The sequence below is a fragment of the Siniperca chuatsi genome, linkage group LG5, assembly GCF_020085105.1.
Source record: "Siniperca chuatsi isolate FFG_IHB_CAS linkage group LG5, ASM2008510v1, whole genome shotgun sequence".
Classification (NCBI taxonomy): domain Eukaryota; kingdom Metazoa; phylum Chordata; class Actinopteri; order Centrarchiformes; family Sinipercidae; genus Siniperca; species Siniperca chuatsi.
The window spans coordinates 9,761,492-9,786,562 of record NC_058046.1 but is presented as its reverse complement, the minus strand read 5'-3'; the positions used below and the strand labels follow the sequence as shown (position 1 = coordinate 9,786,562).

General features: G+C 40.6%; 1 protein-coding gene across 1 annotated transcript; it reads left to right on the top strand.

Moving 5' to 3' along the window:
- The first annotated feature begins 446 nt into the window (after positions 1–446).
- On the top strand, positions 447–24,070 carry txnrd2.2 (thioredoxin reductase 2, tandem duplicate 2). The gene is made up of 17 exons (XM_044196569.1): positions 447–594; positions 992–1,057; positions 1,164–1,220; positions 1,336–1,480; positions 2,042–2,116; positions 4,458–4,536; positions 4,999–5,061; positions 5,318–5,388; positions 9,316–9,335; positions 9,745–9,836; positions 9,931–10,105; positions 16,310–16,446; positions 18,127–18,222; positions 18,521–18,613; positions 20,158–20,229; positions 20,642–20,739; positions 21,717–24,070. The coding sequence occupies exons 1-17, from the start codon at positions 519–521 to the stop codon at positions 21,838–21,840; spliced, it is 1,539 nt and encodes a 512-aa protein (XP_044052504.1). The 5' UTR covers positions 447–518; the 3' UTR covers positions 21,841–24,070.
- Positions 24,071–25,071: the final 1,001 nt, after the last annotated feature.

Below are 25,071 nucleotides of genomic sequence, written 5' to 3'. Positions count from 1 at the left end.
ATATATATATATATATATATATATATATATATATCCTACACTTATTTACATATTAGCCTATACACCCAGGAAATAATTCAGTGCATTTTTGACTTTGCGTCTGGGGAAATGCAAGACAGCACCAACAAGATAGTGAAGATAATAATATGGTTATTATCTTCACATAAAATGTTCGACAACTGGAGTGTCCGTCCACTATGAATGCGCTTAATCACCAAGCACCATCGAGTCCGCCTCCCTTCATCCCGCCAGTATTACAAAAGTGACCGTTTTCATGTAGCCTGTGTTCTACATGCATATGTACATATATAATTTGTATTAAATCTCAGGAGTATCCCATTATATGTACTGAGATTTTAGTTATTGATTTAATATGAACAATATATTATTTATGGACATATTTTATTGAATAGCCTATTGAAAAAGTTGAATTTTGAGTCGATTGTGAACGACCCATTTCTTTTCAGGCAATTCTCTAGCCACCACACAGCCGCCCAGGGTCCTTTCATAATAACAACATGGCTGCCTTTTGTAGAGGGAGACACCGGTGGAAAAGGACTAATTGTTTTCATGTTTTGACAAGAAACCTGACAGGTAACAATATGTTGTTCTAATATTTTGTGTAGATACGGAGAACAGAACGGGGCTCGGTTAATAGTCGGAGGTGTTTCTGTCAGCACGCAGCTAACTTACAAACTAGCAGCGCTGATGTAACCTTTGAAGACCTGCTGTTATTTGTATCCTGTTAATTACTGTAACTGACATTCACCTGGCGTCCTCGGCCACCCAGACCATCTCCATTCTAATAAAACGCAAGTTTGTATAGTGAAATTTAGTGTGCTAATCTCCCCAGAGGAGAGATGTTGATAATATGGCACAAAATACTTTATATGTGCTGTAAATGCAGCACTTAGCACTTAGCCTAATATTCCCATCAATTCTACCGTGTTTACTATTCATCATCCAATACATACATACATCTTCCATACAGGAAAGTATGACTATGACCTGGTGGTTATTGGTGGAGGTTCAGGAGGCCTTGCCTGTTCCAAAGAAGGTGAGATCTTTTGAAGTTTCTGTAATTCCTTTATGTTTGGGTATCTATGCTTTCCACAGTGATTTCTATCTAATAATACACTAACAATATATCCATATGTTTACAGCTGCACAGGTGGGACAGAAAGTTGCTGTTTTAGATTATGTGGAGCCATCTGTGAAAGGTAAAACACATTTTTCTGAACCTGTTGTGCCAGTTGATCACACACACACACTATTTGTTGTTTTAAGATATAAGGACACCATTGTTAAGTCCTCGGGAAATGCTTTTCCAAACAGGTACCAAGTGGGGTCTTGGTGGTACATGTGTTAATGTTGGCTGCATTCCTAAGAAGCTCATGCACCACACTGCTCTACTTGGCACTGCAGTCAAAGATGCTAAGAAGTATGGCTGGCAGATCTCAGGGCCAATCTGCCATGACTGGTAGGTCAATCTAAAGTTTTTTCATCAGCTTAAGGGAAAAATAATCTTAATAAAACCAAACCGATTGATAAATGTTTATGAGCAGTTAAACAGCACCATCTAGTGGTGTAATTGCAGTACGGACAAAGACACTGCTTGTGGTTGGAAAATGGAGTGATGTTATTACTTTATTTTAAAGGTACAAAGATTCATTTTCACTCTGTTCTTGGCCACTGCATGTATTACCTCTTTGGATGATCTTTTCTAAAAAATAAAAACGCAATTCATAAGGGAATCCTTAAAAAAATTCAAAAGAAAAGCAGCCTTAAAAATTATAAGGCCAAAACCCAAACTGTGCGTAATGCGAAAAGCGCATTAATAGTTCCCTGATGGCCCAAAGAATAAGCTAAACATTACAGTTTCTCAGATTATAATTTGATATATGGTGTTTGGGCATTATTTCCTTTTTGATTCCCATTATTCAACTATGCCTGTGAGACAGCACACCCAAAGCAACTACTTGTGGTCAGGAATGCATTGGCCAGGTCTGTTTATAGTATTACCCTCTGGTGTGTTTTCCAGGGCCACCATGGCAGAGGCTGTTCAGAATCACGTCAGGTCTCTGAACTGGGGTCACAGAGTTCAGCTCCAGGACAAGTGAGTGACACCAACTCTGCTTGCTTTATTCAGACTATATTTTAATGACAATGTTTCATATAATAGCTGATTTAAAGGCAGTGATGTAGGTAGGAATTAGGGAGTTACTCTGAGATGTAAGGGTTGGTTTAGCTGACCTTAAGGAGTTTCAGTGGAGAGTTTTTGTGTCCGATTATAGTCTAAATGTTTACGTCCTGCCAAGAATAAAAACGTCTATTCTTGTAACTTCACCAAAACGTTGTTACAGATAGATAGATAGATAGATAGATAGATAGATAGATAGATGCTTTTATTTGTCCCTGTGCGGAAATTGGTTTTCAGCACAATCAACAAGGCATTTCATCACAACATCACAAAAATCACCACTAGACATACCCATACACATACCTCGCACAAAATGCGAGTGTATATGCGCAAAATACCAACTTAAGTCATAAAATGATCTAATTCGGTGTCTTTGGTATTTATCTGGCTTCTAAAATCAATCCCTTTGTGCCATGTAGAATAAATTTGATGTGTTATCCTTGTCTCTCCCACTTATCATGTCGCACTTCCTCCACTACAGCATTGTTTCCCTCATTTTCCTTGACAAACTCATAAAAACAGAATTTCCATAAAATAATGGAATATTTGTATTCAGGTTTTTCTTTAACTTTTTGCTCATTTTTAAGACATGGGATATTGCTGAAGGCTGTACATTTCTGTTGGTACACAGCTGAAGGATTGATAGTCAGCGATCACATGTTGATTGAGTGGCTGGCTGGAGGGCAAACAGGTGTTAACCTCTGTGTGCATGTGCCCAAGCTTAACCTAAAATGTATTCAATCCAATGATATTGTTTGCATGGACTCATCTTATTAGTAATGCTTCTAATATGATTTAATTTCCTTTTAATTAACAATTAACCTTGAGAGGCTTTCAGAACAGCAGAGAGTTAAACACAGTGCAAAGCAGTAATTTCACACAAGTGTATCAATTACAAGAATAATATTAGAGGAGCACAGGTGTTAAATGAATGTCCTATAATAATCGGAAATACTTAAGTTAGATTTTCCTGCAGCAATAAAGTTCTATTGGTGTGAGTAGTACTTAACAATTAGCAAATGAAAATTTAAAGTAGCAGTTGTGGGTAAAGAGATTTGTGTGATCAAGAGTATGTTTGCATTGTTCAACTTAGAATTTGTCATGCTCATACTAACTAATGAATTCAAAGAATTAATTTAAAATAAAAACTGATATTCACTCTTTAAATTAAATGAAGTGGACTGAAATTAAACTTCCAATTATTTAACTTTCAACATTTTATTCCAATCCAAGTGTTTTCCAAATACAATCTCTACGTACATGGAAACAGCACGGCTTATTTTATCTTGAATTTAAATATATTTAAAACAAAGTCAAAATCAGATTAAAAAAAAATCACTATTACTCTCATCTCTCATCCTCTCTTATCCTCAGCAACTGCAGAATAGAAACATGGCTGTAAAATGTTTTTGCTTCTTAAAGGGGAACCAAGGCTGAATTTCTGACATTATGGATGGATTCACATTGTGTTTTTTCACTGTAGAAAAAAGTATAAAAAAAATCCATAAAAACTTGTGAAACTACCCCTGCAGTATAATCCACTTCTTAAATGGACTGGATTTGTATAGTGCTTTTTCTAGTCTTCTGACCACTCAAAGCGCTTCACACTACATATCACATTCAACCACTGATGGCAGGTGCCAACTGCTCATCAAAACAAAGAAACTAACTCAGTCACACACACTCACACACCGACGGCACAGCCCTCAGGAGCAATTTGAGGTTCAGTGTCTTGCTCAAGGACACTTCGACATGTGGGCTGGGGGAAGCCGCCCTTCCGATTGGTAGATGTCCCGCTCTGCCACCAAGCCACAGCCAACCCAATCTTGTCCTTCTCCACTCTTGATCCAGATGCTAACTATGTATGATACTGATCCATAAAGAGATGTAGCTCAACATCTAAGCTGCATCCCGTGTCCTCCTGCTGGTAAAGAAGAGAGAATAATAACGTGCAGAACATAACCAGTTATACATTTTACACAACCTCCTTCTACTTTGCAGCCTGGGCCAGCCTCTTCTCCGTGTAACTAAATCACATTTTTGTTGGTGTCTTTTGAGTTAATTTAACAAAAGTTACCTTGCATTTTAGCAGATTAAAAAGATGAAATGTAGAGAGTATACTTAGCAGGAAATAAGTGAGAGAAATGATGATGGGGATTACGAGTAAATCCACAACAGTTACTGTGTGTGATCTGCACTACTACAGCAGGTTAATGCACCACCAGGAGCAACCAGCTGTTTATTCTCTGTTTTGCAGGAAGGTGAAGTATCTGAACATCAAAGGAAGTCTGGTGGATGAACACACTGTTAAAGGACTAACTAAAGCAGGGAAAGAGGTGGGCTGCTAATTCACATTAATACATTTATTTATACATTCAGTCAGTCCCAAACTGATAATTGGAGACTACAATCAAAAAATGTATGAACTACTTTATAAAACATGTTTTTAATACTTGTTTTTATGTAGCTGATTTTATATGACATATATAAAACCTGTAATACTATTGCATACTACTGTATGTTTGCATACAGTTCCCTTATGTACATCTCTATAATCACTTTTCTTATTTACAAATTAATGTTTGCTACATTTGCTACTTTTTTGTCTTTTCTCATTATTGCATTTTAAAATTTGCGTTTAAATATGTTTTTATATATTATTACTGTGCTGTTACTTGTTGCAGTGTTTCCATCATCATCTTGATGGTGTGGAGACCTGTTGCTTTCATGTGACATTTCCTTTTTTGAAGGATATGAAAAAAGGCTCTCACTTCACATTTCCCTCCTCTCTCATACAGATGATCCTGACGGCCAAGAACATTGTGATCGCCACAGGTGGACGGCCCAAGTACCCCACAAATGTAAGTAACATCGCTATAATAATTCCCCCAAGATGTTTCTCTGGCAACATGTGTTGTTTGGTTGTTACCAGGTAGACAAACAAATGAGAAAGAGATACCCTACAGCGACAGAGTAGCCAAAACCACAGAAGTAATGTAGAATGTGGTTTGGATGCATTACAGCAAACTGTTTGTGGTGTTTAACGTTACTGATAGATCTGTTGATAGTTAGCTGATAGGTGGATAGTTCCGTTCACAGCTTTAACTCTCATTGCAGATCCCTGGAGCAATGGAGCATGGCATCACCAGTGACGACATCTTCTGGCTGAAAAAGTCGCCCGGGAAAACGTGAGGACACCCTCCACCTACCTACACACACACACACACACACACACATACACACAACTTATATGAAATTGTATTATTAGGCAGATATTAACCAGTCAGTGCCCTCTACATCCGATTATATGCTGTGATGATGCAGTTTCACCTATTTCACAATGCTGCAAGTAAAAAGTCCTAGTAATTTTGGTTATTAATATTGGTTCTTCTACTGCTTCAGCTCCAAAATAATAATATCCCCCTTGAATGCATGCATGCATTTTAGTATGTGTAGGATTGTTGCCGTCGTTCTCTATACAATGAGCTATAAGGGAAACAGAACCTCTAAACTATGCGGTATTAATGCCTTGCTCTAACTCACTGCGCTACCTTGCTCGCTGACACGACACGTCCCACTGTCACGCACTGTAATCATTCATCGATGACATGCAGTTTGTTTTTCTCCCTTCCTGTCAGCCTGTCCTCGCCTTGTGATTCAGATTAGCGGTGTGCATCCTGACCTTTACAGAACAAGCCCTTTAATCCAGCCATTTAGCGCCTGTCATCACCTGGTTAATTGGTCTTTCCCTGACGTTTCCTCTTGGCACAACGCGCAGACTGTGACTAGTGGTTGTGGTATACCTGGCTTGTGGTTGTTGTTTGCTTCACGGTGACAGATAAGTGGAAATAATGATTCCGATATTTAAGCTTCATATGAATCTAGGCTGCCTGCACCTGGGGCGTGGCGCTTTTAATAGTTTTTAATTATATTCTTTTTTCTGTTTTGTGTATTTTTGGCAATGGGTAGGCATCACTTAATTAAATTTGTTTGTCTTGTTTAGGAACCATCAGTTCCTCTGTAATTTTAATACTAAAATGTGTGGTATTCCAATGTAGTATATGTATAGTAATGTATGCCATTCCACTTTTTGACCACTTGGTGGCAATACAAAATCATTTACAGTCAACATATCAACATGAGTGCACTGTAACCATCTTTAAACAATTACCACTGTAGCATTCTCCCATTCAACAAAACACCTTTGTATATGAAGCAGAATTATCCGTTCAGAGAGACCACTTGAACTCAGGAAGTCCTTTGATGTAAGAGTGTGATGGTTAGTGGAATCCTCTACCTCCCCGCAGGCTGTTAAGGGGTTAGCTGTGGGTTAGCATTAGCTTTAGCTTCCTCATAAGGTTCTCAACCACACACTGGAGCTGGAGCTGGAGATGTTGTTGTGCTGTCAGCTGTCAGCTGTGCAGGTGAGGTCCGAGAGGCTGTTTCTGCCGAGGGGGACCAGGCGAGTGATGGGTGTCTAATGGGTCTTGGAGCACATACACACCTGAGTGACAGATTTGGCCCTGGGGCTATCAGAAGAAAGCACTGAGCACGTGGCAGCAGGACTGTGATACTGGTCTAGGGATAGGCCAGTACTTGAATGAGTTGGAGCAATATTTGGGTTTGTGCTGTGGGTCTAACTCTGTGTTGTGTTGTATAGTGGACAAGGACCACACTTCCTGGGAATATCTTTCAGCTGTTTATTGCAAAGCACCACAGATGGCTCCAGCATAACTTCCCAGCAAAACATTCAGAGTCTCCTTTGCATATGTGCACTCTGTGCCAGTGCAATACCATGAACAGCATAACAAAATGTCCCATGCCAGCCAACATGGTCTCAACAGTACACTCTAGCAAGCTACACAGCAGCCCTGCCACATATATACCTCTCTCCTAATTGGCAGATTAATGCATCAGACTTAATAGAAATTCATGTCTGAAATGTAAAAATATAAGTACAATTGCCTGACAATTGTTTAAAGTAACTTCGTGTCACACTGAAAAACAGTGAAAGTAAACAGAGTGAGGATCTTGTGTACCTTCCCAGGGAATAGCCCAGAATGAAAAGAGGATGTTTGTAAAATTGAACCGTCAATATACGTCCTGTTAAAACACAGAACAGTCTCCTTATAGGAAAGCATATGCATTCATAAAAAATATATTCAACTAAACAATGGACAAAATAAATATTAGTTGTTGTATTTAGGATTTAGCCTTTTAGGTGTGTTCAAGGCATGCTCATTGTTACATTCTCATGCGATCCATGTAGCTTTAGCAAGAATAAAAACCAAAACTGTGACATAAATATGTGCGTCCCATGGGACTGTGTGCAAACTGAAATGCCTTCAGGAAGTCTAAGCAACGTTTAATAAAAGTATCGAAGTTGGACTCACATCAAGCCTTTGCAACATAACCACCCACGTGCTATGCAGATACACAAGCGTATCCAAATCTAGTGTTTATCAGGGTTGGGGCTTCTGAAGAACTACCCAACGTTAACAGGTTGCCACAGACAGTCAATAGCAAACCTCCTTCCTCAGATTTTGTAGGCCTAGTGAAGCCTTGGCTAGAGCCTCCAACTACATGCTACCACACCACTGTCAGGAGTCAAACCTCAAGAGTTTTATAATGTTTCTGTTTGTTGTGTGGCTCCTTGTCTAATCTGTTACTTCAAATGGGACTCCAGTGTTGTATGAGACATTAATCACACATGGACTAGACAGCCTCGCCTTTTCTCACTTTCACAGTGACTCCCTTTATTAGACACATTTCTAGTTTTGACTGTTTCATGCCTGTGATATTTTCCCTAATGTAGCATGGCACTTGTCATATGGCACATAGATGAAAAATCAAAATGGGGAACAGGAAATGGATTAACATTTCTATATTTTTGTGCAGCTGATAACATGAAGATACTATATGCTGAACTGGCTTTCCCTACACTTTGAAATCAAATTGTTAAAGCAAGACTGTCAGAGATAAGATTCCCTTGAGGTCACCTATACAGTGTATGCATTGGTTTACTGTAAGATAATATAAGTGTGTGTATGTTTCAAAAGTTTTACACACACTGTACTTGCATATGGAAGCTGGATTAACCTTTTTTGGGAGGTTGAGTATATTTATTGATTTTCATATTTTTCCACAAAACAATATAGTGCATAAAGCGTCCCCATATTTTTTTGGAATGTCTGTAGGTGGCCTTTCAGGGCATACGTCACTTTTTCCATTCTTGCCTGCATGCCCCCTAAATGTCAACATTGTTGAAAGGGGTCAGAAGGGTTGTAAAGGATCTATAGCATCATCTTTCAGTTGAAGAATGTAGCAGCTGTACAGACTCCAGACCAGTGTACAATGAGAAGGAAGAAGGGCTAGGGGAAAGGAGACAGTTTCTCAGTGATGAAAGTATAGAATCAAGCTAAAGCTCTTTGCCTAATCTTCTTTAATCCACTTCACAATACGTGCTAAGTGCAGCTGTGCATTACACAGACATAGAGAAAATGGGCACTGGGGCTTTTAGTGGTTAGTGTTAGCACGGACAAGGGCAGGATGTGCCGCAGGCAGCCCAAGCTGTCAGGTGGAGCAGACCTAAAGGGAAGGAGGCCTGGGTTCGAGAGGTAAAAACAAGGGAGAAAAGGGCCTCATCCAGGCAGGTGACGGGCGTCACTCAGCCAGCTGATGTGTGGACTTGAGCCCTGAACATGGCACACCCCATCTGCAGGGATTAGCCTAAACACTGGCAATTAGCCCTCTTCAACGCCACAGATCTCAGGGCTGGATTAGAAGTCTGATTCACCTGGACCACACACACATACACTGCCACTGCAAGTGCACACACACACACACACACACACACACACACACACACACACACACACACACACACACACACACACACACAGTCCTTGTTTTCTACATTGTCTTCACACCTCTTCACCTCTCTCTGAGGTTATGACGTTTTGTAATTCATCACCTCTCTAGGTGGGAGATTTAAAGTAAACATTTTCAACTTTGGACTTGCTTTATTTTATTTAGCCAAAGTGCGCTGCGCAAATGATGAAATGTATTTTTATTGTATTATTAGTTCAGCTAAGAGCTTTCTTTGTGTTTTGCAGGCTTGTGGTTGGAGCCAGCTGTATCCTTTGTCTGCCAGAGAGCTTGTAAATGGAGCCACTGTATAAAGTCCACTGGTAATTAGTATAGAAATAGTAAAGTTATTAACTTAATAAAAAAGTAACATTGGCATCAGACTAGTTTTAAATAGTATTTCTGAAAATACTCGGGGTGCCATATCTGCAGTACTACATTGAGACCCTTCACACAAGTTTTCAGTCTGAGATACATTATGGTCATTTGGTAAACAATGATAAAACCAACAGTGATATTTTTTTTCCAGTGTAACCGTTATCTTGGTTATATGTGATTTCGCCTTCTTTTTAAGCTACCTTCTTGTTGTGCAAGAGTGTGAGTCTTTATGTGTTATGGCCACACACTGTACATGCAAATCAAGAAAAGCACTGTAATCCTCAACTAGTGTTGTTCAGATGTGGCTCTAGAGTGTGCAGGCTTCCTCACCGGCATTGGCTTGAACACCACAGTGATGGTTCGCAGCATCGCCCTCCGGGGGTTTGATCAGGTATTGCTCCCTGAACTACAGTCTGCATATTCTGGACGTCATGATAGTGGTTCTGTCATGTTTGAAGGTGGATATTCTCTTTCGGTTTACGCAGCAAATGGCAGGTCTAGTGACAGACCACATGGAGGCATATGGGACCAAGTTTGCATGGAAATGTGTCCCAAAGAGAGTGGACAAACTCTCCACTGGCGCCCTGCAGGTGACCTGGACTGACACCCACACAGGCAACGAACACAAGGACACGTACGACTCTGTGTTATGGGCAGTTGGTGAGTCTGTGCATGTCACATCTTGGGGTCAGGTCACTTAAGTCTGAAACAAACCTGAATTCATGTGATAATGAAGAATGGAATATTTAAGTAATGTGCCAAAGGAACCCCTCTCACCCCCTCCACATGGAGGTCAGAGGGGTCAGGTTTATATAGAGAACAACATCCCTGAAGTGGTAGAGGCTCATTGTGCTGTTTATGGACACTCAAATAGAGGAGATGCTTTAGACTCGAGACACAAGTCAGACTTAAGTCACAAAAATAAGGGCTCGAGACTTGACCTGTACTTGACTGCTGTGAGTCTTGACTTGTGGGCGACTGTGGCTTAGTGGTAGAGCGTCTCATCCACCAATTTTTATAAACCAGATATTAAAACGCCTGAATTATGACAAAATCTACTTTGCAAATTTGTTAAACTGATAGTGAATCGAAGCAGTTCACAGTACAGTACAGTGCAGTAATTAACTCTGTATGCCCTATTTTTAAAACCTCTCTAAGGATTACATGTAATACACCAGCCATATTGTTTCTCCGTATATATCCTTGAAATGAAACACTGGAATGACTGTTCTCTCTGCCACCATCAATTTCATTGTCATCCTCAATAGAGTGCAGTGTAAGCAGATATCAGAGGAATCAAGGCTGAAAACAAAGTAATAAAGCCTGAGTGATGGGAATGGCCAGGGGAAGTGTTAATCACGCACCGCTGGCTCTCTGGCTCTCTAGCTCTCTGGCCCTCTGGTTGGAGAGGGGCAGGACAGGGCAGGATGCGCCCAGGCACAGGGTCACCGCGTTCCCCTCTTTGTTCTCCCTCTCTGAGCCTTCCTGCCCATGCCAGCCCTGCGGAAACCAGCCCCGCATCTGTCACTGCCATCCCTGCTCACGGCTCTCTGCCTGCCACTACCACCAGCCCTCCTCCTCCTCTTTCTCATCTATCCATTCTCTGTTCTATCATTTCACTTCTCCCGTTCCACCAGCATTATGAGTAACAATGGAGGGGACATCCGTCAGGGCCTCTGCCGTCGGTTTATTTGTGTTGAGTGGTTTCAAAGACAGGGCAGTGCTTCTGAAAATCTGGCTACCAGGCTTTTCCAGGGCCTACTTCACCAGACTGTCGCTTTATTTGAGTGTTGTGGGAGGGAAAGCGTCCTCTCTTGTTCTATGCGTGTGACAGCGACAAGGATGTGCGTGACCCTGCAGCTGAGATGACGTTTGTTCTTCCTCCTGTAGCTCAATTCCCACATTGTCTCAGCGTGAGACTGCTGGTGAGAATGATATTTGCATTGAGTGCATGTATCAGTAGGTTCTCTGATATGCGTGAGATGCTGCAACCCTTATGTTTCCTATATTCATCAGAGTGAGAGTTCTCACCTAAACTCAGCGAACTCACTTGACATTTTGGGACCCGGCAAAACCAGGCATTCAAATTATTTTCACTTCCAATCCACAATGCACCAAATTATTAAGTAATTTAGCCTGTTTTTAGCCTTTTTCACATACACTTTACATTAAATGCAGTAAATAATTTGTTAGTTTTTGTTATTAGTTTGTCCAACAGCACCACCAGCTTAATCACCACAAGTTACTTCATCTTATATCAAAACAGTGTTGCATATTAAAAGGGTTTCCCGAAATTGTCATAACACCAGCAGCAATATCCTTGTGTTAGTGCTACTAGCTAAAACCTTGCGCGGACCTAGCTATCTCCATGACATATTTTTGTTTCCATACAGTTTAGTGAGAACCAGTAACAACGTGGCCTGTGCTCTTTGATGTGTGCATGCAGGAGTTATGAGTACAAGGCCACTTCCCTTTACTGTGACCTTATACTAGGGGCCAAGCTGGGTCCCAGGCCTCTGTGGAGTTATTAAAGGCCAGAGGGGACCGGGGGACAGTATCACCACTGTCTGTCACATCCTTCTTCACGGCCCTCCCTCCCTCCACCTTTCCCCTGCTCCTTCCTGGCCTCATGGCCGCTCCCTCGTCCAGGTGTGCCCGTAGAAACACACCAGGAAACAGAACATTTCCACGCTTCCTGTCTGCATGTGGACAGTGGGCACATTAGTCTTCCTCCTCATTGCTCTCTACAGTACTCAAGGATGTCATTTAAAAACATTTCCTAAACATTGCCTTTTTCAGTTTTATAAGTTACTGATGACATCCCTGAATGTTGCTCTTCTGTCTCTGTCTGTCTGTGTTACCCTGCGGGTTTGCAAACATTAATTTGCAGTGCGATTAGGAAATAGCATTTGAAGTGACCAAAAATAGTCTATGAAAGAGATGGTTTTTGGGTAAGAACATGGATACTGCAAGTCACTGAATATCAGCTCCAAAATACTGTAGCAGTATCAGCATTCAAAACCAAATACTGGCTGACCAGAAGTATATAAAAGTGAACATCCAAAGATAAATACAACACAATTCAGTATTCTTGTTAATATCAATTGAAGATGTGACTCTCAATTTTAAGCATTTTTGTTATCATGGTATTGGCAGGATTTTTTAATTGTGCTTTATTTTGAAAGCATTGTCCCCTTTCCTTTTAAGCTTACATCAATGTGCAGTTAAACTCTCACTGTATGAGTCTGTGTTTAAATGTCTGAGCTTAAACTATAAAATCGTAATGTCCATTTTAAAATCAGCTAGACTTGATCGTAAGTCTTTTAAAAGCCCCTGAAAATTTGGTTTTAAATCTTTTAGTATTACTCTATAACATTAAGTATACATAAATAAGCAACAATCAGTTAAAATTTGGAAAAAAACACCTTTAGGTATTAGTTACACTAGAATATAAAAACTCAGCTTATCTGCTTCATCAGGACTGTGTGGGCATGATTTGATCAGATTTGATTGACAGTGTTGACAACATAAGCAAAGAACCCCACCATTGTCATCACATTTTGATTAAAATGTTTCTAAACTCTGATTGGTGCATGAAAGTAAGCAACATCATACTAAAACACACCAAACGGTCTATAGAATAAATGTGATGCAATGAGTTTTCATGACATTTCCCATTCCCTTGACATCTTTTATTATGCAGCTAGTGAGCTCTACATCGATTTGCATCTGTAAGTCTTTTTTGGCCTGAAATTGAACATGTAATCAATTTTTGGCATCCTGTACAATCTATTCCCCTAAGAAAAACAGTAACCCCCCCCCCCCGCTATCCCTTTTGTCTTTGTTCATTTGATTGATCAGATAAGTGCCCAGCTCTCATTTCAACTTGTGGAGGGTTGTTGTGCCTAATTAGCCTAGCAGTCTAGAGGCTTCCTCTTAATGTCACAACAGGCTTTGTTCAGATTGGCCTATCTTTTGGAGTGTGTGTGTGTGTGTGTGTGTGTGTGTGTGTGTGTGTGTGTGTGTGTCCCCATCTCCAACCAAGTCCCTTATCAGCCAGCCACTGTTGTTGTGTCCTCGCCGCACAATGGAGCTGTGGTCACTGCTACAGTACAGCAGTGACTGGAGCTACAGACAGGAAGGCCAGATATGTAAAGCGAGAGTCTATAGAATTACCAGTCAGATACTGCCAGTACTGATATTTTTGCTGTAATTGATGCTGAAATTCAATATTTTCAAAGCAGAAAATATCAAGTATTTAATTTTTCTGCTGCGGAAATGTATTCTTGTCAGGGAGATAAAGCCTCAACAGGATGTTGACCATTATGAGACACAAACTCCATTGAAACACACACTAATGAAACACTTTATTTTAACCCTCCCTTTTAGCATTTATTAGTTATCTAGAAACACTTCATAAGTTGTTTATAACACACTGTATTGTAGTTGTCAGCAGACCTAAAGAAGTGTTTATCAATGTATTTGTCATCAATTATAACTTCTCCTTTGAAGCAACTGTAACTGGTGTATGAAGGTAATAAATAATTGATAACACAGTATACAGTAACATAGCTGTAATCATATTTGTCTTACAGTGTGTTATAATGCATTTTTTATCAGTTTATACACACGTATAAATCCTTCCCAGGCAGGTTTAAGACTGTTTGTTTATAAATCTGTTCAAAACTCATGCAGACCTGAAGATTGAAGATTCATTCTCGACCCTGGAAATAGTAGTTTGACCAAAAAGTCATGGTCCGCTTAGAAACTTTCTCCAGGACCTTTCCCTGCATCTGATTGCCTTAAGCAGCGGATAGAGTGAAGCCATAGTATTTTTAAATAAAGAAATACTTGATAATAAATCAATAAATATAACTGATGAATGATATAATAAATGCATCATATTTCATATTCATATAAAGAATGAAGATATATTTTATGTGATTACAGCTGTTATTCATTCAGTCATTCACTAACTGTTTATACAACAGTTATGGATGCTTCACATTGATAAATACATTAATAAGCACTTCAGCTGACAACTACATTATAGTGTATTATAAACCATTTATACATTGTTTATATACTTATGACTGTAAGTGTGGATGATATCTTAAAGGCTTTTAAATGCAGATTTGAAAATTGCAAAGACACACTTCCGTTAGACAGCAAAATGTAAATAGCTAAATTCCACTATAATTAGTTTTTAGAAAATGACATGTACATGCAGACTATTCCAGTGCTGTGGACATATAGGACAAGAAAATATTTAGAAGTCTTGCTTTTGGGAATTGGTCATGACTGCCTAGCTTCCCCTCTCTCCTTCTCCTCTGTGCTCTCCATCGACTTCAACCACCCATGCTGTGGAGGTCCCTGTAGCCCCCCTGGTCTGAGAAGAAGGGGGGGGACGTTGTTCTTTGGCTCCAGCCAGGAAAAGGGGTCTCAGGGGTTTGTTATTTTTGCTGTCCGATAGCATCTACATGGGTAGCTCATGGCTGGGTGTTTATTATGCTACCCAGGCAGGTTGTGAGGAGCTATAGAGAGGAGGGAGGAGTGAGTGGTCCATGCACCATCACCAAAGAGACTCAGTGTCGACAGTATCAGTCAGCCATCCCCCAGGAAGTGTCAGAAATCACACCTTGGGGGGTCCCGGGGGTCGATGGGATACTTATTCCCAGCTGCTCATCAGTTTCTCCTCCTCTCGAGCTCTCCCTCTCAGCTGGCCAGATGTTGTTGTTTTCTAATTTAAGAATTCTAAACAAGGGTTTGACCATCATTAGTATTTTAAGGCCAACACTGGTACTGGTGTTTTTAAGATTTGAGCCAGTAATTGTTTATTAGTTAATTGCTTGTTTTGTCCAGCCAAGAGTCTAAAACCCAGAGATATCAAATTTACAGTGAAACAGAGAAAAGCTAGGCCATCCCTAGACTGGTACCAGCTCTAGGGATGATAAATGTCCGCCACTTTGGCTCAGACTGAAATAGCTCAACAACTATTGGATGGATTTCTGTGAAATTTGCTACAGGCATTCATGGTCCCCAGAGGATGAATCTTAATGACTTTAATTTTCCACTGACCTTTCCTCTAGTGCCACCACGATGCTGACAGTTTTGGTTTTGAGTGAAATATGTTGAAAACTATTAGATGGATTGCAGTGAAATTTGCTACAGATATTCAAAGTCTCTAGAGGTGAGAGGCGAGATGGCTCACTCGTTAGCTACTTCCATACACTGTATATGTAGTTAACTTATTTTGTCATATATCAGATTTCTGTATGCTGGGCCACTCGGAGGTTGCTTCTAGGCCGGATGTGGCCCGCCGGCCGCGAATTGAATAGACCTGCTGTAGACTCTAGTTTTGTTGCTTAATAAATGAAAACAATTCACTGATGATCAGAATTGATGGCATTTAAGCTTTTTGTTTGTCCCCAGAGTTTTATCGTCAGGTTGGAAAAGCTCTTATCATGCAAGTCTGATGAAACAGTCAGTTCTTTATTGTTTGGTAATTCCTGAAGGTCGAGTTTGGGAGGTTTTATTGCAGAGCCTATCACTGATTGTCACCAATGAAGATGAATCAGGGAACCTTATTGTTTTAGTAAGTCCTCTCTCTTAGTGCTCCAGCTGCATACTACTGTAGATGTTAGGAACACTGTACAGATAACCCCCCTCTTTGCAGTATCTACTAGGCTTTTGATAAGTCCCGTAATTCTTGGTCAAGGTTTTCTGTGTTGGATAGGCAGTGGTGGCCTCAGCATAATGTGTTTTGAACACTGTACAGAGAGCCTCTCTCCTCTCCCACACCTCTAACTCTCCTGAGTTGTAATGTAATATTCTCCTCGTGTTGTTTCCTTTCATTGACCTCAGGCAGAGCCCCTGAAACCAAAGCCCTGGGCCTGGACAAGCTTGGTGTGCAACTCAACAAGGAGACTGGGAAAATAGTCGTGGGCACTGCCGAATCCACCTCAGTGCCAAACATCTATGCTTTTGGTGATATCGGCGAGGTAGGCATTGTCAACAGACACCACACTGACAGCAGAAACAGCCCTGATAACAATAATAAATGGAAAAACACTCTACATAATTATTAGTCTGTCAGCACTATGAGAGGAATCTGAAATTAAACTTTAACACATATCAGCTCTGGAGAATTTGTTTTGTACCATGACAGAAAATACTGTAATTTGCACGTCATAAACTGATTGGAATAAATTGTAGTAGGTAGATCTTGTTGACACTTGAGTCAGAGATGTAATGGGTGATAAACAAACCTCCAGTTTATACGCAACATGAGGTAAATAACCACCAATATGAGCAAAAAGTTGTTTATTTTCCTGCTTCCTTCAAAAGAGTATACCCATTTTCCCTACATCTGTTTTCCATCACAAAGCTATAGGTCCTTACCATGAATTAAGGTTATAAAGATTTGTGGTATATGTCAGATTTAAAGAGGTGGATAAACTCTTGATAAGACCCACTGCTGTATGTGTAAAAAGGATAACAATAATTGTAAAATCAATTTCAAAATCATTTCTTTTTTTCTGACCATATTCAAACTCAATATGTAGAAAAGTACTGAAGTGGTAGCCCTCTGACTCAAACTAAGCTTTGCACATTTGATGAAGGTGACCAAATATAGAGATCAACATAGTTATTACACCAAATAATTATCTTTTATTATCTTAAAGGTAGGACATTTATTTGTGCACACATAGAAAACATAGTATTCTGCCAAGTACTCACTGGTGGGTAATGAGTATTAAGGGAGGCTATTCCAACCCGCTTTCATATAATAATTGGCATTGCCACTGTGTGTTCCAAGGTGAACCAGCCATGTTAATACTAGTTATACCTGCTGCATGTAATGTCAGTGTTGTTTCTTCACCACAACCAGCTGTGCGCTTCCTTCCTGCCTCCCAGGCCTCATGACACACACACACTCTTTTTGATTGACAGTTCGCTTTGATGAGTCGTGCTTCACCCCAATCTGTCTGTCAGCTTTTCACAGCAGCAGCTTTTAAATTTTTTTTTTTTTCAAAAGTAGGAAGGTTAATATCTCAATTTGTCCAGTGCTTTGTTGTTGTTTTTTTCATCTCAGAAAATAGTGCCAAGAAATGCATTATACTGATGACAGTTGCTAGAATACCAGAGCACACATCCACATACATGCAGAGGTTCAGGAGATGTTTTGGACAACAGGATGTGCAGTGGTAATTTAACAGGTTTAAGTCATGCCTTTAGAATTGCCCTGCAGCCCTACTGTTTCCTGCACCATTCAGGTGTGTGTGTGTGTGTGTGTGTGTGTGTGTGTGTGTGTGTGTGTGTGTGTGTGTGTGTGTGTGTGTGTGTGTGTGTGTGTGTGTGTGTGTGTGTGTGTGTGTCTGTGTGTGTGTCTGTGTCTGTGTGTGTCTGTGTGACATCCAGAACAATAAAGGCAAAAAACACAGACGTGTGCTAGATGATCCATCTTGTCTGCGTGTTTGTATTTACACTGTTTCTGCACTGAGTATTAATGTGTGTAGTCAGAAAATTTTGAAATAAAAACCGATGGTTTAAATTGCACACTTATACAGCAAGGTAAACACACTTTTAAAATGACTTGCGGCTTCGAGAATTAGACTTAGATCTTACATGTTTGAAGGTCCAGAATATACTGGAACAAATTCAACTGTCTCTTGTTTTAGGGTCGTCCTGAATTGACCCCAACAGCCATTAAAGCGGGAAAGCTTCTCGCCCGCAGGCTGGCTGGTCACAGCACTGAGCTCATGAACTACGACAACGTAAGACATACACACACACACACACACACACACTCAGAGGCTGATCATTTCGCCCCATCGTTCCACAGCTTGTGTCTGTGTGGCTTTTTGAGCTCCCTTCGTTGTACTGAAATACAAAGCAAAAGCAATCATTACTCCATAATACATGACAACTTTCAGACCAGAATAATTTTATAATATAATAATTTTATAGCAGGGTTCCAACTAACGATTATTTTCATTATTCTGTCTAAATGATTAATTGGCTAATTGTTTTAGCTGTAGTTTGAAATTCTGTATATGTGTGTGTGTGTGTCAGGTGCCCACCACAGTGTTCACCCCCCTCGAGTATGGCTGTGTGGGTCTATCTGAGGAGGAGGCTGAGAAGAGGCATGGAAAAGACGGCATTGAGGTAAGATAGATGTGTCGCAGTTAAAGCAGTGAATTTCCAACTGAAAATATTTCCATAATGGATTTGTAGTATTTTCAATAAAAGCCCTTCATATGTCCACATTTCAAGTTAAAATACAATTTCGGTAGTTCCTTCATAGTGACTTATTTAAATAAATATAAATGTACTTCAACTTTTACCACTATATAGAAAATATAGTGGTAAAAAATAAAAATGTTCATAGCTTTTTAATTAACACACCAGGAAAGCTGACATTAAATAGAGGAGGCTTTAGTGAGACCTGAACCCACAACTTGTTGTCTTAGTGGCATGTAGCAATTCAAGTGCCCACGGTTGTGTTAATGTATTATAAAGTAAACAGCAGTGTTTGGATGAAAAATGTAGCTTTAATTTTGAAATACAAAATTATTTGAAATCATATTTTTTGTGTACAAGGCTACTTTGTAAGTGCTCTATAAAAGTCCTCAACTTTCTTACTGTGAAATTAATTAAACAACTAATCTCATTATATGTAGAAGGAATTATAATCTCTTATATAACAACACAGAACTGGTGTAGCGTTGGTCCACAATTGTGACTGTAACTTTCTTCACCAATAAATGAGTTAATGAATAGCTACATGCCACACATGCACAAAGAAAGTTACACAGGCAGTGTTAGTGGCTTGTTACTGCCATCAACCTGCGTAAATAATACAGTGTTCCATAACTCCTAAACAAACATTGACACACGCATACAATGCTGTATTTTACATGCTTGCGTACGTTAGCGGTGTGCCAGATGCTAGCCAACACCTGCACGAGGCCGCCGATAAATGGTTTAGCCGGCGAGGTGGGGCTCCTTGCTGTGACTGACAGGCGAGCAGGAGGCCTAATTGAGGTGTGTATGGGGTGATGACAGGTGCGCTGAGATCTGAGGAGGAACTGTAGCACCGGCCCCCGACAGCTGCATGGCCCTCACAACTTGTGTCAGCACGTTCGCCCGTAGAATAAAACACACTACACACACGTTTTCAGTGAGGAGTTTGAAATCAGTCACTATCATGGGCGATGTTTTTATTCATATTTTATACAGTGTGTTTGAATTAGTGCTCACAAAATACAGTATGTAACGTGGGGGCCATGACCTGATACTAAATTGAATGAATTATTTTGTCATGCTATTGCAAAAAGAAAATTCATCTTAACATTAATGGGCTTTTAATTTGCTTGTAAAACAAATTCTGTCATTAGGCACGCTGTATTGTCTGCAAAGCCTTTTTTGTGTACCGTCCTTTTAGTTTCTTATTTTTAGAAAAAGTGAATACATCACTTTACAAAATGTGCACAGGAAGAGATCATCATCACTGCTGGAAACTCCCTCAGAGCTTTTGTTGCACATAATTAAGCTCTACTGGTTAAAGCAAAGAGCCACAAGAGGCTAGTTTGAAATCACTGTGACGTAGAACACAAAATATAACTGCTCAGATTTGAGGACCACGATAATACATTCTATATCATTTCTCCTGTTGATATGATTTGTCCTCTGTTTTTATGTCTGCGTAGGTCTACCATGCTTTCTACAAGCCTCTGGAATTCACTGTTGCAGAGCGCGATGCCAGCCAGTGCTACTTAAAGGTATTTCTTTGTACAATATGTTTGTGTGAGACACACTATGTGTACCTGCATATACAGTAGTTGAAGGACAGGAGTAGCAGTGCCTCCTGCAGCAGGTTGATGGGGTTCAGACTGCTGCTCGAAGGACAGTTTGAGAGGAACTGACTCAAGAAATGAAATAGTCTGAATGGCCTAACTATTAGGTAATCCTGCCAACCTTTGATTTGTTCATATGTGGTGTAGCGAGTCAGTTTTGGGATCCACTTGTCCTGCTCTACCAGCCAAAAAGATAAAAATGATCCTAAAATGTGATGGTTAGTTTGACAGCTACAGCCAAAAGCAGATGAGGAAGTCATGTGCAGAAAAACAAGTGTAGGGTACACAGCTACCACTAACACCTCCTTGGCTTCAATTCAGTTTTCTGCCTTCTTAGGTGGTATGCAAGCGGGGTGGAGACCAGAAGATCCTGGGTCTGCACTTCACCGGTCCAAACGCTGGAGAAGTCACACAGGGCTTTGCTTTGGGCTTCCAGTAAGTGTAACAAATCCTAGATTTTATTTAAGGTAAATTTGGTGTTTTTACTGCATTTATGTCCTATGGAACAACCCTCCAAACAATTATGTTGAGTTGATGTGTTTTAACTCCCTCAAAGTCACCAAGATGTGCAGAATGGAATATTTTTGTAGGATTTTAGTGAAAAATACATTTAAATTTATTTCTTACAACAAACCAAACATTAAAATGTTAGTCACCAATGAAAAATATAGCTATAAGTTGTCTGTTTTAGGAGATGTGGAATTGTGAAATTACTTCCTTGTGTTAGTTTTATTTGAACATAATATATATAATAATAATATATATCACATCATTAAGAACACGTGACTACTGCTAGTTTTAGGCAGCTGGCTTTTACTTTCTTTGCCATATGATGGAACACCTGCATGGAGGACCACAAAGGTGGAGTTGACTGCATCACAGAAAGAGGCAGTTTAAGTTGTCATTTTCTAAAACACTTTTTTCACCAATAATATGAAGTAGAAGAGTCAAAATGAAAACATTTTAAAAACAATGTCTAAGCCTTGTTATACATAGTCCGTGATTTCAAATTCACCAGAATATCTAATCCCACCCAGAATTCTTTACAAAAGGCCCATAATTGCTGGTCGTGAGGTCCAGTTCTGGCCCACAGGCCCTTTTTTGGCATTTCTAATCTGTAAATGAAGAATTAATAACACCTGATTTACAAGGTATGTAAACGATGAACTGCCTTAATGAAACTATATAACACATCACAGATACAATTTATAGCTGGGTTCTTTCTTAGGTCCCCAGCAGACACAAGCTTTTGTTTCAAAATAAGATACGAGCCATATGGAGGTCAAACTGATGGTGAACAATGAGAAGAAAATCCAGGAAATAAAGGATAGTAGATTTAAACAGATGTCAGTCATGAGAGAGTATGAGTAAAAGCAACTTGAATGACCTCTTTGTGTTTGTATGTTTCTTAGATGTGGAGCAACATATTCCCACCTTTTGCAGACAGTAGGCATCCACCCGACCTGTGCCGAGGAGGTGATCAAGGTCAACGTCACAAAGCGCTCCGGCTTGGACGCCACGGTCACTGGCTGCTGAGGTTAAGCCCCTTGGTCTCTGAACACCAGTGAGCACGCAGGGTCCCTCTGTGACAGTAGAAAGAAGTTAGCCTGGGTTTATCCTGCTCTTTCTCCTTGTCCCTCTCTTTCTATATGGGCTCGAAATGCCCCTCAGTGCTTTCTGGGATTTTGCTGCACGTCCTGTGCAACAGGGTGACTTCATAGGCCAGTCATGCAGGTCACTGGCTTCCCAAGTTAGTGTCCCTGACATGTAATAACCAAGACTATGATTAGCCCATATCCATGCATTTTGTGAGTGTATGCTCTAAAAGCACGGGGCTATAGATCAGGTTAGTGAGAGCCTTGGCTGCAGAGCGAGCGTCTTTTAAATAAACAAGCTCATCAATCAGGATTAAGGCCTGCGCTCAGTGTTTTGTTGAAATCGAACGAGAACCGTGGACCGAACCCTAACGTTTTTCTGAATATCTATTCTGCAAATATTGTTGTTTCTCCAGCTGTACTTCCTGTCCATTAGTCTTGGAGGTGACACATACCATAGACCCCCACAAACCCCCCCATGACACTGATGGATAGCCACAGGGCCGTCGCCGCAGCGACACCGCCCCATTTCCCATGGATACACACAAACAGTCGGTGGGCCGCCTGTCAGTCAGCCAGCTAAGACCTGGCCAGGGAGCCCCAGCTTGTATAGGGCCCAGCAGACCCCTTCATTTTCCTCCCATGCCCTTCTCCATCCAAATGCATGAAAGAATACAGTGGGACTACAAACGTGCTGTCAAAAGCTGTGTGGATGCCACAGCTCAGGCACAGGGCAACTCTACCTGTTGATTACAGTGCTGTGAGAGCTCTGCTATAACTACTACTCAGCCTCACCCAAAGGTGGCACTATTGCCCTAATTCTCCACTTTTTTCTGAGCCAAGAATAGAAGACAGGATAAAGTAGTCACTGGATAAAACATACACCTGAATACATTCAGGTTGCACATTTAATCCCTTTAATCCCTATAAAAGATATGTGCTTTTGAATGAAGTTTGAAAGCAGACTGGCTTTATTGGTGCCAAACTGATAAGGGTTATCTGTTGTGTATTTACATGGATGGCAGGTTAGGCCTAAAGAGTCATCACCCTTGAAGATAAGGCAAGTTGTTTGTATCAATAAAGCAGTAATAGACCCCCACAGTTTGTTCTCAAATGTTCAACCTGCTGGCTGTACTGGACATCTTGGGTTTATTAAGTAGAGGAGGAGGAGGACTGTCAATGAAGTGGGTTGCTACAGAAATCAGGGGACCTAAGAGGAGGTTGCTGGGCGTAGTTTATTTTTATTTGAAGTCTAATCTGCCCAGTCTGATTAATGATTTCGATGAGGGGAGTGACAGTGTGCAAGGAAATGGAGAGAGGGTAAAAAAGAGAGCGAGAGGTACCAGGTTTATTTGGACCTGGGCCAGAGGAGAGAGCAAGCTGAGTTTCAGCCCTGGTTAGGGAGGGAAGGGGGATTCCTGTGTGCTCTGTTCAGGGCCGAGGTGCTGACTGAAGGACCCTGACCTCCGCTCAGCAGGAACAGCTTGACTCTATCACTCGGAGCACAGAGGGCTCACATGCTGCAGCGCTGCACGGCAGGGGCCTGGGGGGCTCAGGGTGGAGGGGGGGTAGGATGGCCAGGGAACGGACAGAGCCAACCAACCAGCCAACCAACACAACACAGAGCGGTTGCAGTGTGTTTGCACAGGGTAATTGAGTCTATGTTCCTGTGCTTAACGAACCACTTCAGAGACCCCAGGGAAGTTATTGAGGCCATCGGTGTAACTGTAATGTCCGTTTGCTTTTTACCCTCTACTTCCCTTCTGCTTTTTCTCATTCGCTCTATTATTTTATACACAGTATGGCTGCTCACACGCACAACATGGAATAGTCAGTATTTAATTTTTTTTTTTTAATAACATGTCTGTCTCATTTGAATATCTGTTCATTGTTGTTGATCAGTCACTCCAGGCCTAAGACTTGACCAGTTAGCCTCAGCTGTACCCCACGGGCAGGTTAGGGTTCAACTTTCAGGTCGGCCAGCTAATGATGACCTGCACTAAAACCCAAAACTGGGGAGTGCAGGCCTGATGTCACCTGGCCGCCAACTTTAGTAGTTGTAAATAGAGAAGTGTAATTTTCCATTAAAGCTTTGTTATACATAATTTATATGTAAAGTAATAACACATTGGAATGCACAGTGTCACCATTAAAGTAATGATGTCCACTGATTGAGTGTCCTGTGTTCTACATAAATGACTGCTTGCATCTGTATTGTGGATTTATGTGCATGAATGTGTACACGTTCACATAAGCATACAGCACATCTGTAAAGAGTTCCTTTTCATTGGGCTGTGTTCATTTTGTAAAAACAAAATGTATATACATACTGAGGGAAGATGAAACTGATAACTGTTACAGAAAGAAAACAGAAGTGGAATGCAATAAAAAAAATTAAAAATATATTAAGTATAAATAACTGGAATAGTTTAATTTTTTTGGAATTAGTTATTTCCTTTCTTGCCAAGAATTAGATAAGAAGATCAATACCACTCTCATGTCTGTATGGTAAATATGAAACTACAGCCAGCAGCTGGTTGGCTTGGCTTAGCATAAAGACTACAAGTGGGGAAACAGCGAGCCTGGCTCTGTCCAAAGGTAACAAAAACAAATGAGATAATGTGTTGGGTGCTGCCGTTAGCTTGATATTTACCGTACGAACATGAGAGTGGTATCAATCTCCTCTAACTCTTGGCAAGAAAACAAATAGGTATTTCTCAAAATGTTGAACTATTCCTTTAAAGAAAATCTAAAATTATAGTTATTATTGTTGAGGGGAAAAAAAATACAAAATTACACAGCATTATGGGCGTCCAAAAAAACATCCAGAGAACCACTGACAGTGTCAAAGTAAATATGCACCTCTGTGGATCTGTACAAGTTTATCTAAAAAATGTTCCTTCGCTAAATCTTAATATTAAGCAGTGTCACAAGGGGTGGTCACACTTTGACCTGGAGTTGTTTCTGCTGACAGGCAGCTCTGCTATGCAGCCCTGTCACTCAACCTTCTGCACCAACAATGGCAGAAATTCCACTGTGTTTGTTTGGTTAAGGACAGAGCTCTCTGAAACCCCTGAACCTCCTCAGGATTCACAGCAGCCTCACTCACCCTGAGAATGAAGCCGGTGTCAGTCCTAACCCAGACAGCGGGAGTAAAGTTCACCCACCATCT